The sequence below is a fragment of the Rhipicephalus microplus genome, chromosome X (genome assembly GCF_043290135.1).
Source record: "Rhipicephalus microplus isolate Deutch F79 chromosome X, USDA_Rmic, whole genome shotgun sequence".
In the NCBI taxonomy this organism is placed as follows: Eukaryota; Metazoa; Arthropoda; class Arachnida; order Ixodida; family Ixodidae; genus Rhipicephalus; species Rhipicephalus microplus.
Window position 1 is genome coordinate 122,481,930 of NC_134710.1, and position 19,164 is coordinate 122,501,093.

Here is a 19,164-nt window from a genome sequence, read left to right on the forward strand (position 1 = left end):
CTAATGATAGGTGGCACTTCCATTTTTGTGTCGCTTGCGGTGCAACGCATTTTGGGGCGGCAGAAAATGAAAGCGAAGTGAAAAGATGCAGTCGACAAGACAACGGGAACGATCCAGGCGGCGAAAACAAACAACGACAAAAAAAGGTAGTGAAGACGATGACGAGGAAAGTATTCTCTCGACGGTGATAAAACGCCAGGCGGCGGCAGTAGCAGCAAACCTTCTTCTCCGCGGGAAATGCAGGTTAAAGCATAAAAGCCCAAAGGATGAACCACCTAGAGAACCTTCATGTTACTAAATTTCGAACGCCGCGCGGTAGGGTCCTCATACCGATCCTCACATGGCGGCGAGTCTGGCGCTTATGTATTCCTGTCTGTCTAAACGAAGTCTCCCCCGCTATACCTACCAGAGAACGGAATAAAACAGCAAAAAAAAAAGAAAGGAGAGTCAAGTAAGGATAGCAAAGGCAGCGAGGACACCCCCGAAGATTACACAAAGAAAACACAAGACGAACGGCCGACGGAGGAAAAAAAGGAAGTGTGCTCCGAAATGCTTAGGATTCCGTGAAAGATGACAATGATCGATTGTCTGAACCGGAGGCCTTCGATTTTGTGAAATCGATCCCCACGCTTGCATAATTTCTGCGGGCCTCCCTCTCTGCACTGCCTCGACCGCACCGGGCTCGGTCACCGCTCGGCACATTCTCTCCCCTGCGGCGCCGCGCCTGCTCTATAAGCTGCGCGATCCGCTCTTCCGGCCACCTGGCCCTGGGCCATTGGAAAGCCCGCGTCGCCCTCCCCTGTCACTCGCACCCTACTCCGAGGCCAATTTTCAATGGGGGACGACAACAGAAACATGAAGAAAAACAAAGCTGCGACAGGATTAAACAGGGCCGCTATATGGAACGCAGCGTATAACCAGGAGAAATGACGAGTGAAGGGGCGCGACACCAAGAGTGTCGAGCGTCGCACGACGGCTGCTCTATGAACGTGGCCGGTGAAGTGGGGCAGTTAGTGGAAATCCTGCCGCTCAAAAGAGAGAGTGGGAGGGAGAGCGAAAGAACCCGCTCTGTTTGCTAGTGTGATACTGGCATAACATCACCTTTTTCTTTTATTATTATCCACGTACGCACAACGTATTCATTCTTATTATTCAAATTTCGCTTGCTTGCGTTCGCCAGCATGCACGTTTGGGAATGCACTTTGTTTCCTCGCAGTTTAAAGTGCGCCGAGGATGAAGAGTTTCATCGCAAAGTACAAAAATTGACGAGGAGAGGGCTGTGGAAAAGTTTTTTTATTGTTTTTACGCCATGTCTATAGAGTACCGTGTATGCGAAACCTTTATTAGACATTCCTGAGTGCGTCAGAGATGGAGCACTTCCTACGACAAACAAGAATTGCCACGCTGCAAGCAAATTAACTTCGGCCCCTTCCTCCGCCGTTGCCACGAGCGAGTGTCTGTGAAAAAGGCCGCAGCTGCTGCGTCTCTAGCAACGACAGACTTTCAGCGACGGGCAGAGAATGCGGAAAAGTGTATTGTTAATGCGCGAGGTAAAGAAGAAACAATGCGATATTCTGACAAAAAATTAAAAAAAAAAGAAAACCTTTGTACTTCAAAGGGCGTGCTGCGGTAACCAGAAACACAGTTTTTTTTCCCTCTCGGGTTTTCCTCGTACTTTCGTTGTATAGTGTACAAAAATTTGTTGCATGCGTAGAGAAAAATTGAGCACACAGAACTTCTTGTACCACAGCCACCCACAAGTCACCCGGCAGCAAGCGTCGGGCTCCACTATAACTTTATCCACCTTCACGAGGTTAGATAATTCACACCTATTCCGAGGCCAAGAGGGACTTTGATACATCCGCGCAATACAAGGCAGCTGGCACTGTTGGAAACAAAACCCACCACGTAGTTTTCAGTAAAAGAACCCAACAGAAACAGAGTGCACTCAAATAAGTTTTAAAGTGAAGGTTTTCTTTTTATTTTGTTTCTACTTGCTCTTCATAATTTAGCACGTTGCATTGAAGACATTTATTTGGTGTCTTGCCTTAGAATATTGTAAAGTGTACTGTGTGATTTCAGTGACGTTATAGAGCACCAGATCCCCCGAATTCCCGGAGTCTTCCACTATGGGGCCCCTCATAATCATATCGTGGTTTTGGGACGTAGAACGTCACATATTATGAACTATTTGGTAAGTGCCACTAGGTGCATACCCATGCCTGGTCATGCCCTGCCGTGGTGGTCTTTAAGTTACTCGGCTGCTGACCCGCAGGTCACGGGATCGAATCCCGACTGCGGCAGCTGCATTTTCGATGGAGGCGGAAATGCTGCAGGCTCGTGTGCTCAGATTTGGGTGCACGTTAAATAACCCCAGGTGGTCGAAATTTCTGCAGCCCTCCACTGCGGTGTCTCTCATAATCATATAATGGTTTTGAAACGTTAAACCTCACTTATCAACCAATCAATCAATCAATCAATCAATCAATCAATCAATCAATCAATCAATATTTTTGGCTTGTATTTCGGAATGGGTAAGCGGCAAAAGGGGTGCACTTTCCTTCAATTTATCAAAACATGCGTCAGACATCTGTCATGCATACACCTGTCATCGTTGTACACCATTCGACAAGCCTTAAACTTTGTCATTAGAGAGTTTTAGTACTGCGGAATGGTGCTACGTACGCATCACGCAAGCGCCTTGCGTTACGTGGCGTCGTTTGCCACTAATCGGCTTTTAGTACGCCGTAGTACCCGCGTACGTAACGAGCGTGAAGCGTGTTGCGTCATCTGGTAGATCAAAATAGAAGCACGTGTTGTTGACAGCCAATGTGAGCCAATCCAAGTGTTATAGCCAGATTATGGCCATATTTTAAGCCACAGAGCCGGTCGGTGCTTGCCTTCGATGCCGCCATTTTGCAAAACAAAGTCTCGCGCTGTCGCGAACTTGTTCGAGAGCGGTGCAATTACCTCATACGTACGCACGCACGCATCTCATGCGTGCATACGTAGCAGCTGCGTACGTAATGCGATACGTGCGCGTTGCGGTTACGTAGCAGCTGCGTACGTAATGCGATACGTGCGCGTTGCGGTTTGCGCATGCGCACTACGCAGAACGTGGCGTCCTTACGTATGCAACGCCGTCACGTACGCAGCGTACGCAGTACTAAAACTCTCTATAGTGACATGACTGCGCACGCATTTTAAACTGTGCACACTGTTTTGTCTACAATGGTACCCTAAAACGCGTCGCAAATGCGCTAATACTTGCGTCGAGTTCTGTTCCTCTGTCTTCTCAAAGCCTTCAAACAGTATGACAGGACCATGCAAAAAATTCTTCTAGATGACCAGCGTACACCTAGTTGCAACATGGATATTGAAACTGTGCAATCTTAGGCGAATACAAAATAAAATGGCTTAAGAGTATCGTTAAATAATACATATAACGTAATCAACGGTATTGAATGATGTACTTCGACGCCAGAGTTTTATGCATAATGCATGGGAACCATGGCAGAGCAATAAAGCGGCTGAAACATCCAACTTGCTGGCTCTTTCATCTTTCACTGTTCCCACGCTGAATAGAAGAAAATGAGGTGTATAGAACACATCAAAAAGAAATAAAATCATAGCATTGAAAGCTATATTTAATAATCACTGTGTCTTATCTCACCAGTCGTAGTTGCGAAGAACCGTTTTCGTGAAGTGGGTAAGCAGCAAAATGGTGACTGCCAGTTTGAGCCATGTTCCATTATACCTGAAATATGCGAAAATGACAAAATAGTCAATGTCTAAATATCCGGCGAAAGCTGTTCGTTGAAAATGTTTCAAATCACCTTTCTTGTGCAGCTACAACGCAGTTCAGAAATACGTACAACTGCACCCGAATGTTTAGGGAACGCGGGCTTCACTGCAAATGTGAATTTTTGCTCTGTTGGTTGCACGGCGGTACTAAACTAGCAGGTAGTTGCGTTGGTCGTAATAATATTACAAGCTGGAACATCGCTTTTGAAGCTATGTTCTCAGACAAAGCAGGAATACAGCTTCCTCGGAAATTTCGCGCTTGGCAAATTTTTAAAAATGTTTTTGGTGGTGGTCATGGTGGGAGGGGAGGGGGGCGTACGTATAATCGAAGAGAAAAAAGTATGTTTTCGAGCCCACTTATACAGACGAGGTTCTTGCATCTCTCTGCAAATGATGCCGCTTTCGTATATGAGCAAACTTAATGCGTATACTTTTTAGTTTTTTTATTTTTGAAAACGTCGATTGCTTGATTAGTAAAAATTATGCGCACATACAAAGCAAACACATGATAAAATATATTGCCAAGGTTCACTATATTGCTTGGCGTTATTCTGTTTGTTATGAAGTATTTGGCTCATACAGGACAGATTAAGCATTTAATTGATTTTTAGCATATTCAGGCAACGTCACTTTCCTATTTTTCTTTGAAAACGTAGGCTACCACTTACACCGAACGACGACACGCCGCATTGGAAATGCAATTTTCTAGGTGGTGACGTCTGTGATGTTGCAACATGCGTGTTAGCCTGGATTACATGACTGGCATTTTTCCACCAGAGCATCTCCTGAATTGTGAGGTGTGAGGCGTATCACTGCACATAGCTTCAGGGAGGTGGCTGTGTATTTGCCATTCTCACGTTGGTCATTGTTGTTTTTTTGTTATTGTTTTTTATTCGCCGAGCCGCATCTCTCACCTGTAGTGTTGCCAGAGAAGACTAAAACCCTGTGCCACCAGAAGACAGAAACCCAGGCTTGGCAAGTACAGCACCCGCTCAGCGATAACGAAGCCCACGGGATGAAGGAGATTGGACGCAGGTAGGTACGGTATGCAAGCCAAGGACAGCCCCTGCGGGACAATGGGTGGATTCACCAAGTAGTACCGAAACCGAAAACACATTCACGTATTCGTGGCGAGGGTAGATCAGGAGACCACAGACAGGACGATGTTTTTTTTTAGATTTGTAGAGAGATTCTCCTAAATCATGTGATTCCCGGAGCTAGTAACAGTCCCTGTATACCTAATTAGAGATAGAACACATCTTTAGATGGCATTGCAGTAAGCGCATCTGTCTGGAAGAATGAATGAGCGCTTCCAACGTTTCTACAAGTGAGGGACTTCGACGTCAATTTAACTGCACAGCCTACGATGCAGCCATAACCCCCATGATCGTAAATGAGCATATAGGTTGATATCTGACAAAGGCCTGACTAATGAGATTGTACAGCATTCCAGTAGGCTTCGGCAACTTATTTTAATACTAAATGGCTCTCTAATACTGATTTTGTGACTCTTCGCATTTCCATATAATTGAACATTGGGCCGATGTCGTTTGGTCGTTTTAACTTATTTCATCTCGATTTTGCGACTAAATTAAATTCCTACTTTCTGGACGCCTTCGCGCGTGCATGCATTGACAATGGTCTCACCATAAGCAATGGTTTTCGGTGTTGCTCGTCAGCTCGGAGTGCAGCCCTTGTTGCCATCGCCAAGAAAAGGTAAACGGCCATCGTTCCAAGGTTCCTGACGTCCGCCAGCGACCTCACTAACGGCACTGTTCCCATAGTCCAATCACAACAGAGATCACTTGGGAAGACTAGGAGCCAGGCGTTCAACGCTGTCAGATAGTTGTAAGTCAGCTGGCGTGACGGGGAAGAAGCCACTGATGCCGGGTTGTCGAAGCTGCAAATTATACATGCAATGAATGAGGCAGATGTCTTTATTCAGAGTTTTGCAAGCACTTACTAAACATTTTGAATGACTGAAATTTAATCTTTCGTTGTTCATTCTTTGCTCTAGACATGTACTAACTATAAGGGTCCTTCGGTTCGCAGTCGGAATCATTTGAAACCTTCGTTCTTAGTCTCCCGCTCAACACGCACGCACGCGCACCCCCCCCCCCCCCCACACACACACACACAAACTTTTTATCATTGCGTAGCATTTTGTGTACATAACGTACCACTAACTGCAATGAACTCCACTCCGTTTCGCTCGCATTAAATCCAAGCCTTGGGACAAGAATCCAGCTTGAAACCTGGTGTACTCCGGCGCGAGGTCACGTGCCCAATGAAAGCGCAGCACTTACGCGACCGCGCCGGTGAGGGAGATGCAGCTGAGTCACGTTTGACCTCGCATTTAATTGATCCAGTATCTTTTTATTGTACATGAATATTTCTGCAGCATGCGCATACTATAAGCGTAAGCTACCTATTCTGCTTTCTTTAGGACGATTCATTAACATCATGGCGAACATGCTGGCGCATTTGTGGGGGGCATTTTGCTCCTATCTATGAATGTTGCAATGAAGATGAGTAAAAGTCGATTCGCCATTCTTCTGTCCTGTTCGCTCACCACCTAATGTGTACACGCCTGACGACTTCAGCAATACAGCAAAACGTAGCTTAACATCATTGACTTTAGAATTGTTCATTTGCATCGCTCTTATTTGTTATATTATCTGTATGTTTTCCGTTGCCACACGTTTTGAATTTACGGATGGTTGCTTTGATGGCAACACAGATGGCACATTCACGCACTGTTCTAGATGGAAAAGACCGCTGCACTATCACTCGAATAAAAACAAAATAAGAAAAGAAACAGGAGCAGAGACACATGATAAACGGGCGAAGAATATAGGACGCGTCCCTAATGCAATGATATCCTTGAAACGCGAGATTAGGCTATACACACAAGTCCTCTGCACTGCTTAATAGGTTCGGATGCGCGCTTCGCTTCTTTGCATTTCTTATTCATTCACCTTTACCCACGAAGTTGTTTCGGCCCAACCATACAGAAAAGTGTCCTGCGTAGTGGCAGATACATCAATGCAACGTCAATGGTAGAACAGTCGATAGATTGTACGGCTGCCACTGCTGGCTGTATGTTTTGGAATGATGCAACCGAAAGAAATATGATAAACTGTACATTTGTGTCCCTCTGCGCACGCTTGCACCATTATGTACCGAGAATCAAGCGTAGCGTACCGAAGCACCATCGAGCCTGATATCGGTTTAGAACGCATTTCACGAATCATAAACTATGGCTTTTCACTCCGCCCTTCGAACGACACAATATTGTTCATTAAGACTGATGCAGTTTTATTATATATGTACACACTGCGTATGAGAGTGAACCACAAAACCACATAGAAGAGGACATAGGGGCACATGGTGTGCCATACATAATGTAACAAGGCTAGTAGCCCGTGACTTCATGAGGTTTTTGTACTCGTCAACAACGTCAGAGAGGAGGCGCGTCCATGGTATTCGGGGTCGATCGTTGGTCTTGCATCGGAGGCGAGTTAAGATGGACTGATTAATTAGTGCGCTCATTTAGACCTTTACATTGTGGGCGTTCTGAACTTCTGATGAATGTTGTTGTGCTTGAAGAGGTGCTTGATTTTGCCGGCGTGAATCCTGTGCCTCGAAATTGCAAGCAGTGAATCATTCAAGCCAAAGAATCCTAAGACTTCTCAGTGTTGAAGCTAAGCTAACTGGGGGATGAATACATGAAATCAACGCACACGGCTCAGGCGACATTCGTGATTGTGCTCAAAGTACCTCGGATACAGGAAATGACGTTATACGAGGGCTTCTCCCCATCCACCACTCACTGGAATGAACACAGTGCTGCTTACTCATATTCTTTTCAATGATACCATTTAACAAATTTTCAGGACAGGTAAAATTTCCCGGTTTCTCACGAAACGAACAATAAAGTACATTTTTAAGAAGCTCACGTTTCACCATTCTTATTTTGTTGCAGTGTGCGTTTGTAAGGTATTCAAACATATCACCATCAATGCTTGGCAGTTCTCATTCCTCGCGGTAACTTTGAAGGGTTGTAACCACCTCCACGCATCAATAACTTCGATTTGAGACACTACTCGTTTATTTGAATATTAGCGAATGTTGTATGTAACCACGAATTTTTAATAACGCGGAAATTTCTCATTTCTACCACTCCTTCTTGGTATGTGCATCGAGCAGCAATACATACAATAAGAGGGAATAAATGGTTGAGAAGGAAAGGTGGGGATGCCATCCAGTCCAGGATAGCCGATTTGCTGCCCTACGCGTGGCAACATGCAATGAAGTGAAAGATGAGGAGTAAGACCTCATGAGCCGTGTTATGAAACTGTGGGCTAACGGTGGCCACACGGAGCTATATAAGCCCTCAATGCTGGCATTTTAGTCATGATTTGGTCTAACCATGCTAAAAGGTTTGTTATGAATGGTTTGAGCTTTGTTGATTCGCATTGCAATGCATGGAAGCTGACTGGCACTGGTACCCACAAAAAGTGGCTTGAAATAGTTTCGAGTAATGTCGATGAACGCAACAAGTTTTTGAGATTATGACCAAAAACTTGGAGTCTCCGAAAAAAAACATCCTAGTTGACGGGTTGTTGCCCAGTATGATTAATTTTTCTACCCCGGTCCTGCACAAAAGAAGTCGCCCTATTCGAAAACAATTCAGAAGTGAGACGAAAAAATTCTGTGGAAGATGTTATACTCACCGGTTGAAGGCAGGCAGGTGAGGCCCGTTCAAGTGAATACGTGCCAGAACTGCTGCAGTTGCCAACGATGCCAAAGTGAAAACTCGGTAGAGGCTATCTTTCCATGCACCCCACGTAGTCAAGCACAACGAGATCCAGGGGGTCTATAAAAATAAAATACTCAGTAAAACTTCAAAGTCGAAGGTGTCACCGTGCAGCGCAAAGACAAGCAGAACGCGAAATATTTTTTTACCCAATCTTTATTTTAAGAATCCAGCTTTACATATAATAATGAATTCATTATTTAACCAACAATAAAACGAAAATACACAGGGTTCCTTATGCGTTCGTATAAGACGACTAGAAAGCGAAAGCCATTAGTGTGGCTAATTAATCACAATGATCAACACCGGCAGCCCACAAGCTGTATTTTTTCAGCACCGCACGCGACACTGCCCCAGACACTTAAGGCTTTCTACACTAAAATATTATTAAAGCGACATTATGTAATGTCTTCCACACACACACACACACACACACACACACACACACACACACACACACACACACACACACACACACACACACACACACACACACACACACACACACACACACACACACACACGCGCACGCACGCACGCACGCACGCACGCACGCACGCACACACACACACACACACACACACACACACACACACACACACGCACACACACACACACACACGCGCGCGCGCGCGCGCGCGCGGAAGCAACTACGAACAGATGCACACATCATGATTTTCTTGTATATAGCAAACAAAACCCATATCTTTAGTGCTAGCGCGTTTATGGCATCTTATCCTCCTCAGTCCCAATAGTGCGCCAATGAAATAAGCTTTTTGCAAAAGTGTAACATTTGACTCTCTGCCCTTGAAACCAAACGCACAAGTATTATGAATCGGAAAAATTGAACGGTTGTCTCAAAATGTAATCGTATTCATTTGCTTATTCATGTTCCTTGGAAGGCTCTAAGATTGAGAGAAACAAAATACCAGACCGCAGTGACTTTCAATATGATGTACCGGGACGTCTCCAGTTAAAAGAATGTACTATATACGTTGTTGTTCATATTACAACAAAGAAAGGAAAGCTTTCATTTATCACGAGAGCGCAGTCGAGCACTCGTGCAGAACGCATTCCTGTGCTCGTGCAGTACTCAGTCATTTTCGTTTGCTTGTTTTGCGAATATGACTAGACACATGGCGCCACTTCTGAGGGCTTCGTGAAAGCAATGCATAGTTGTTATGCCAAGACAAATTGGACAACCGGATTTAGAGTTGTGATGATGTGTAGCCTTTGAAACAACGGTACCAAATCTGGTACCCGAGGACGGAAAACGGAAAAGATTATCTTTGTTGGTTGCTGAAGCGTGGCTTCACCTCACACACAACATAAAGCAGGTGGAGCATGCTTTGCAGTAAGGTGCCTGTGCCTTGCCTTAGGGAGCAAAAACTAAGAAAAACAAAGGCAGTGTTTAGTTGGAGAGAGTTTACATTACAAATCTGCAATCTGATTATGAGGCACACGATAGTTAGGAAATTAAGATTATTTTCGTGAAACGTGGAGTTTCTTCCCTTCATGTTCACCTCAGGATGGGCGATGCCTATGATTTATCGCAATTCATCGGCACCTAAATACATCCGCCAGGGGTGGTATCTGATCCCGAGTGTCCATGCTTATCAGCGCAGTGCCGTAGCCGTTAATCAGCGTTAGAGGTTTGCAACATATCTTAGCAACATTCCTCCGTCAAGAGAGAGGAAGCCAAACACTACAGGGATTACTCTTTCTGGAACAACAACAACAACAACAACAACAACAACAACAACAACAACAACAACAACAACAACAACAACAACAACATAGGGAGTTCATGATGACAATTACAACCCCGCGAATACAGCTGTAGGGTTTAAGCCCGTCCAACATGCAACGAAGATTATGCTTGTAAGTATGAAGAAAAGGTGGCATAGAGCTTTCTTATGGGGCATGTCACAAGACGTTACTGAGACCTGATAAGCTCCACCAACGTTCTTAAACTTTTTATACGTGGCAGAATAAGTCGTGGCCCACCTCTGGCATGGTCTTCCAACTCCAAATGGGAATCGACACATTGCCTTGGTTTTCATTGCTTAGACGAGTAATTTCTTTGTGGGTAAAGTATCTCTTTTTGTTCGATGAGAGTGCTAGATATCGCTTTCAGGGCAAATCTGTAGAATTCACTTCCAGACACCACCTCCACAACCAGACTCACCTCAGGTACACGCGCTTCTACAGCAGCACAACACTAATAAAGAAAATGTGCTTCTTTGAAGAGCCGATAATACGAAACTGATTGCGATAACTTCAAAGAGTGTGGTACTGTCTCTACTTGGTGTTAATGTCGTAAATCAGCGAGTCGATCCAGTTTTGCAGTTAATGAAGTCTTGATTACGTACGCAGGTGCACGTTTGCTGGCGCACGCACGCGCATACACGTGGTCGCGAAACTTGCATATAAAATAACTTTCCAGAACGGTAGCGATTTGTATGTATATACCTTCACGCCTTTGTATGCACACGTATTCAATCTAAAGTGGACGTTCTCTGACAAACACTGCACGTATATCGTAACCAGACATTGGCGCGCCATAATATTTTGACCTCGATGACAAGGATCGTCTAAGAACCACAACGAGAAAACCGACATAAAGGAGGTACAGGAAAGTGCGTCGTGCCCCTTTTAACGTTTTCTCCATGACAACATAAAGCGGAGCGGTGCATTGATTCACGGCAGACGTTGCTGTGTGATTTAATTAGGTAGAAAAATAATTACAAGAGCAAAAGTTAGTGCACTTGTTTATCATTACGATGATTGCAAGAACTCGACAGACACCTCCTTAATGAGTGCAGCTGGCCTATACAAAGCTTCATTGATGGTCAGATAGAGCCTCCCGCCTTCTTCCAGCCCAGTAGCAGAATCGCTTAAGAATCAAAGCAAGATCACATGTGTGGTTCGATGATGTCAAAATTGCTGTTCGCAGTTTGTGGTGTGTGAGAGAGAGAAGAGTACTGGAATCTGACACGTCAGATTTTGGTATTCTGTCGTCACACTTTGCAATATGAGGTACCCTGCTAAACCGATTTGTTTTCAAATATGACTTTTTTTCGCCAGATGGATACATACAAAGTGCGACAATTTTAAACTTGACCACTTTTTTCCCTATGATATATGTGAACGTGAAATAACAGCTTTATGCGTAGTGTTAACAGCATCCCCGCAGTAATCTGAATCACTGTCTCCATAAACCTTGGCCACAGCTTTGCCTAAAAAAAATTATTGGCTGTGCGGTGTGAAGCATTTGGCAAGAACACAGTAAAAAACAACAAGTTAGCAGAAATAAAGCTAGAAAACATACAAGATATGTTTAGTAGTACTCATAAACTGAACACCGCGTTTCTGAGTGAGCTAGTCACGTCGCATTAGCGCACTACGGCTACTGACAGCTGTGTAAAGGATCTCGTGCAGCCCATACTTGAACGTTGTGTGTATGAGTAAAAGAAAACATTTGCAATTTCTACTTTCGTTCTCAGACTTCACGAGCGAATAGCATCAGCGTGAGAGAGACATATAAAATGCGACCATGCCGAAGGTGCCAGCAAAGAGGGTGCCAAGGCTGGGTAAAAACTAGGCACAAACCACAGCAGCAGCACCGTTGCTCTTGCAGAGGCGTCGCGAGTGGCACCAAGAGAAAAGATGACTTTTGTTTAGAAATTTCCGCGTGAATCACGCGGCCGACGCGGCATGCAATCGATCGGCGGGGCGCGTCGCGGCACGAACACTTTCTCTGCTGCGCAAATGTTTGCGAGTAGTCTGTCCATCGAGCGGCGCCGATAATGGTATTTGTCACGCGTCAAGCGAAGCAGCCAACTGCGCCGGGGGCTGCGCTGGATAAAGCACGCTCTCGAACGCTCTTGCCTCCGACCCCGAAAAACAAGATCAACACCGAGATGGGCACAGCTGACGAACGCAAACAGCGGGAGAAAACGGCCCCGAATGCGCGGTCGAGACGAGGGAAGGGGCGCAAAGGTAAACAGATAGCGGGTCGACATAGATGCAGCTCTGGGAGTATCAAGGTGCCGTCCTCCGGAGGGGGCTCGAGTATCGTCCGTCTTCCGCCTCGCTACTCCACGGACTGCGAGGCGGCACCTGGCAGGGCGCTTGGGACGGGTGCGCGCAGCTGGTAGGATGCTCTTCGCGATGCGCGGTGGCAGCGGGGGTGGTAGCCGCACGTGGCTGTTCACATATCTCGCGCTCGGCAGTTTTTTTTTACAAACGCGTGAAAAAGGCACTGTGCGCGCACAGAAAGACTCACTCACTCACTCACTCACTAAAATAAATAAATAAATAAATAAATAAATAAATAAATAAATAAATAAATAAATAAATCAGACAATCAGTCAGGCAATAATCAATAAAATAATAAATCAATAAATAACTAAACAAGTTCATTAATAAATAAAACGCTCAAGTCACTCCATTTTGCTCGACGCTACCAACAATCATGCAGGGTACCACTTATGAGACGTTGTTGAGCCAGTGGTGATTGAGATGAGTTGTCATCAAACCATCAGGTTGATACGGAAAATATATAAATAAGGCAATTTATTTATTAGCGATTTCTCCTTAGCGAACAGCCAAAGATCAGTATGAAAAATCGGTCCGCATCTACATGTTACACTGTAAATGTCGTCTAAAGACGATAGTCTTGCGTCTGGAGAGAGTGAACAAAACGTTTATTCGATGTTCTGCGCAAGAAAATTGGTGAATGGTATTCTGAAGGCGCTGCGGTAGAGTGCCTCAAGCCTGTAACGGAGGCGAACAAGCGCGTCTAGGCAGGTTAGACACAAGCGCCATCTGGCAGTTTATCTTCGAAAACGAAGGCGCGCGTGACCGCGGAGAAATATGCGCACCAGTCTCGGAGGTGATAAGGTGTAGAATGCAAAGCGACGGGAAGGTTCCAGCACCGTCTCATCGTAGCAAAGCGTTGAAAACACCTTCTTGAGCATCGCGTTGCACTGTCAGCGCAGCGCAATAAACGCTACAGGCCTTAGAACTACTTGTGCGCCTCTTCTAGTATAAAGGCAGACATACAAAGCATAGACGGGTTGTCATGGCGCCTCAAATATGCGCTATATTTGCTTTTTTAGTTGACATTTGCACAACGATGAACGCTAAACCTTGAGCAATATTGGTGGGTGCTGCGGATGGGGTTGGCCGTTTGATGCCATTTGAGGTATCGTTAGGGGGGACAAACAGACAAATGTACAGACAGACAGACCAAACTTTTTTCGTCGAAGGTCCCCAAGAAAGACTATCGTCTTTAGAAATGCCGCAACCGAGAATGCGTCACGCATGTCCTTCCGATGATAGTGGCTCACGTCAACGACACACAGGCTACAAAGACAACTAATAGGCTTCGACACAGCAGGTTAGTGACTATGTAAAAGACACACGTGAATTTAAGGGATTCTTAGAGATATTGAAACCTTGTGTTTATGTCCCAATATCAAACTCTTTTTTTTATGAATGGCTTGTTGCCTTGCGTCTTGTTTGGCTTTCTTCATCAACATTCTTCACGTTGACAAAGCTTAGCATGCAAAGATGCGTGACTTAGCGTAACAATTTCAAGATTCATGGTGACAGAAAACAAATCAATGGCAACAAATAAGAGCAAGAAATAGGAGCACACAAGCCGATTTCTATTGGGAAAGTATTGTTAGCGCCCACCCACAAAAGATAGTGAACTTCTGTTCTTTGTCTATCGCATAAGCCCTATTAGTCAGCCCACTTCGGTCATTAGCGAGAGTGGCTAGCCGAATTTTTGCTCTGGTGCCAGTTTGACGGAGCTCTTCAGATCAGTTTTCTCAGTAACTGGTTGGAAGGTGTTTTTGCTGTTATTCGGGCACATGCCATGGGCAACTGATTGTTGTGTAAGGCCCCGAGAATAACTTACACACACACACACACACACACACACACACACACACACACACACACACACACACACACACACACGCACACGCACACGCACACACGCGCACACACGCACACACACACACACACACACACACAAGGGAGAACGAAAGGTCCAAGTACACTCACAGCACATGAAGCAAGCTCGTAGACGCAGCAGACTGCAAGAACTGTGATGCCTTGCTCCTTACAAAGCATTGCCGCCGTCGCCAGTGCAAACGTTGTTAAACAACGTCTCCAGTGACCTGCACAAGCACAAAATTATAATTAAATCCTGAATTAGTGTTGCTTTGATTTTCATTCAGCACAGCCTGTCAGTTTTATAAAAAGTAATTACGGTGCCTTTGAAAACGCTTTGAAAGTACTTCTAATCTGATTATAGCACGCATAGGGCCAATATGGTGAATATCTCGTTTTCCAGTGAAAGTCACATTTTCTTTAACAAGTTTCGCAAGGGTGCTCTGCTTTGCGGTGCTGGCTATTATCTTCAGAAATTAAAGTAACAGCTTTAGGCATCAGTTTGTTTAGCTCAACAAGACCAAGTGCATGAAAGATAAGTTGTATGCATTGTATATTATACAAAGGCTTACCAACTACCTTCTTTTAATTGTGTATGGTGTGTGAACACGCCAGTGCATGTACCATTTGAGTGTTTGTACGATGGCTGTGTAGACGATATTAGTCATCTACATCCCAGAGTAGCACATCACGTCGTCAGGAAGAGGAACACTTCAATAAACCTTTAGGTTAAGAGTTATGAGTGCTTATTGATAAATGCGCAAAAATTACACTCTGTGCCGAAAAGTCTATGAAAGCGAAATTGAGGTTGTAGAATAATGATTGAAACATCTTTTAGAAAGCAGTCATAATTGTATCACAAATATATCAATTTAAAGATATCAGCGCAAAATAGACTAGAACACAAGACGGAGAAGTGCACAGGACTGTCTAATGTAGTTCTTGGTAATGTTTTCTTGCCTCTCCTGTGCGGCTTTTAAATCTAACTGTAATCGAACTGGCCCAGATTTACGTGTTGTTTCCGTTCATAAAGCATAAATTAGGGGACATTTCCTCGTGTGTCTAACTTTTTTTTTTCATGAGAAGTGCAGACGTGGACCTACTCAAACTCAAAGCTACGTCGTTTGCTTAAATCATTACAAGAAAGGAAAGTGGAAAACAATTTTCTCACCCGCGCTAACGAAACGCGGCTCGTTGTAAGGGGCCAGGCGCGCGACATAATCTTAGCCACGACATGAAATGGAGCCAAAGCGAGTGCGTGTAGGGGGCTCAGTTTACCTGCGGGCTAATGTGACAGTTGCGGGGTAACGTGACGCGATCACGGGACAGAATTGGCTAATTCCCTAAATTAAGACGTGTTGCTGAATACGTCGAAGCCATCCCCACAAACACCAATAATGTCGTATTTATCCCTGGATTGTCTCTATCTTTGTCCCTATCCGTCTAAAAGGGCGTCTCACAAGGCCCCACTGCGAATCTCTGTTGCAGACCAGTTGTTGAAAAGAGCCATCTTGATAGTGTCTTACCATAAAAAGATTCAAAATCTGGTCATTATCGTTAGAGATAAAAGAAATAGAACTCCTTTTTTTCTTATTATGTCACGCGGAGATATTGTGGTTTGAAGTCAGAGAGGCGCTACTTTCTGCAACAAATATAAGCCCAGTGCAGCATTGCCGGGAGATGGGGTGGTACGGAAGAATGGTCCGGCGGCGCTGGAAATCAAACCTTGCACATTGAAAGCGGACGCTTCATCACTTTACCACCACAGCAATGCTGCCAGGAGGGGAGAGCCGTTGCTAGAAAAGAAACATCCTCCCTTTTTGCCTCTACTAGGATATCCAACTGGCGTGCCTTCTGTTTGTCCATACACGTGCCATTTTCCGTGAACAAATCCGCCTCCTTGTCCAGGTTCACTTTCTACTTGGCTTTGCGCGCACTTCTAGCGGTGGCATTGCATGCTCTGCTTTCAGTCGTAGTCAGCGACGTTCCAGGAATGTCTCTTTCGTAGGGCACGTGTACGTGTTACTTTCACCATTTTTCAAGGCACGCTTTCATCGAAAGGAATGATGCGATGCTCTCTCTTCGAAATTTTCGCAAATACAGTTGCCACTGAGCGATCTACACAATTAGATTGCTGTAGCTTCCACCTCGCTTCATAGACTAGTCGCCCACTCGCTCTTGCGCAGTTCGTATTCGACCACAGCATGTTGTTCTCTCACATTTTCAAGGCCTTCTAAGTGCAACCAGAAGTGACTCCTTAGACATGCGTACGCGCCTATGATCGTCGATTCCACTATTCATTGTGACGACTCTTCACCTCTTTCGTGTGAATTAGTTGAGCAATAAGCACTGCCGGTATTGTGTTTTACGTACCTCTCTCTCTAATTCTCACCACGTGTAGCATCAGACGTCGCGACTTCCTGCTTACGTCAGTGAAGCACTTAACGATGTGTTCTCGGCGCTTTTACACGAAGACTCAAGAATTGGCACCGTATATAAATCAGAACTTCATTGACAGAGTGCGAGCAGCCCATCGTCGACTAATTAATATCTGTAGCCAAACAACCTCACTACCGTGCGCCTGTTTGTGAAGGGGACAGGGGTTACTGCTGCAGAGAAACAATGGCGGAGGTTGGTTGTTATTGTACCAATTCCGCTTTAGTGTTTTAGGTTAAACTAATTTGTAGTTCAGAGATTGGCCTCGATGGTATGATTGTAAAGGTATAGTAAGATGCATCAGCTTATTCAGTGCTTCCTAGTTTAATACGCCACGTGAGAGCGGGTTTGTGGGAACAGCATTATTTTAAGGCTGAATCCGTACCTAGAAACTGACAACTGACTGGTAGAATATACACTACGCTACGAGGGCTCTGCTCTTATATGAATATAATATTTCATACTAGTTTTTTGGGGCCCAAAAACAATATCCATACAATTTCATGGAAGCACAGTTGTCATGATATATATATATATATATATATATATATATATATATATATATATATATATGCCCCGCCGCGGTGGTCTAGTGGCTAAGGTACTCGGCTGCTGACCCGCAGGGCGCGGGTTCGAATCCCGGCTGCGGCGGCTGAATTTCCGATGGAGGCAGAAATGTTGTAGGCCCGTGTGCTCAGATTTGGGTGCACGTTAAAGAACCCCAGGTGGTCTAAATTTCCGGAGCCCTCCACTACGGCGACTCTCATAATCCTATAGTGGTTTTGGGACGTTAAACCCCACATATCAACCAATATATATATATATCTATATATATACATATATATACATATATATATATATATATATATATATATATATATATATATATATATATATATATATATATATATATATATATATATACATATATATATATATATATATATATATATATGGAGAGAGAAAGAAAGAAAGAACGAAAGAAAGAGAGATTATTAGAAAACTATGCCCGATGAGCAGGTCGATTCAGGAAGACCATAATAATGCTGGTCATGCTACAAAACTGTATATTTGTGAAAATGTGAAAATTTTATTTATCAACATTTATTTTACAAACAGTTAATTGACTATACCTTACATTACCGTCAAATGCCTTATTATGAAGAAAAAAGTAAATGAGCCAAGAAAACACGAAAAAAACATGTTTGTGGTCTGGAGGGGCAGCTAGTTCTCGAACAGCTATCAATTTCAGGAGTGCTCACCATGTGACAAGAATATATTTCATTATACCCTTAGGGGGCATTGACAAAGCATGTATAGCCAAGCATACGCCATCGATACACGTGGGATAAACGTTATCGAAAATAATGCGCAAGGAGACACTTAAGGTAACCACAAGAGCGAACTCGCGTCTAATAATGAATAAGCACAATTTGTGTCCACACAGGCTAAAATGACAAAGTTTGAAGTATAATATACTTATAAACTTCCATAATTAAAAAAATGTGAGTAATTTGCCACAGAAATACCTGCTAACAAACACACGACAAGTACATGAACTTCGGCTGACGCTATGTTTCACCACGTCTCTAGCATAGGCGCAATGATGACCCGTTGTGCACGCAATAAAGCCAAGATCATGCACACTCGAGCAACCACTACCGGGCGAACACATTTCAACAAGCAAGTCGTTCTTATTTCACAAAAGATAACACCCCTCTCGTTAAGGCTGCACCGAAAATAAAGCTTGGTCGAAGGCGGAAAATAAGTAATGAGCGTCAGTTCTGAGTGACCTATACCCGAAGTTGTCTAAAACAAGCGGCGTACTTAGTAAAAAAATAAAATCAAACAACAGGCCAGATTTTACAGGAGGTGCTCCAGCTTTGCCATTTTGCTGGGCCACGATCGATTGTTAAGCACCAGTGCGAAGCAACGCACCGCTTTTGATGCTTTAGCTGAAAGCAAATCCTTTCTGTGATTATTGCATGCCAGAATATTTGGCTTTAGTCTCTATTCTACTTTACAGAGCTACCTCTCAGCAGATAGAGGCGAAAAACTGGGACTGTCTCATAGTTTTTGTACTATAGTTTTTAATGTTTGAAAGCTGCCATTATCTTCTGGTGCGCTCATTTAAATGC

General features: G+C 44.3%; 1 protein-coding gene across 2 annotated transcripts in view; it reads right to left on the reverse strand.

Annotated features, from left to right (window-relative positions):
* LOC119176383 (protein O-mannosyl-transferase Tmtc3) overlaps positions 1-19,164 on the reverse strand; it is a 395,223-nt gene that overhangs the window by 40,766 nt on the left and 335,293 nt on the right. For both annotated transcript variants that reach the window (XM_037427640.2, XM_075877560.1), the window contains exons 8-12: positions 14,702-14,817; positions 8,541-8,683; positions 5,452-5,704; positions 4,719-4,870; positions 3,674-3,757 (exon numbers count right to left, since the gene is read on the reverse strand). In XM_037427640.2, coding sequence (XP_037283537.2) covers positions 3,674-3,757; positions 4,719-4,870; positions 5,452-5,704; positions 8,541-8,683; positions 14,702-14,817 — 748 coding nt within the window. The remainder of the gene's footprint in view (positions 1-3,673; positions 3,758-4,718; positions 4,871-5,451; positions 5,705-8,540; positions 8,684-14,701; positions 14,818-19,164) is intronic.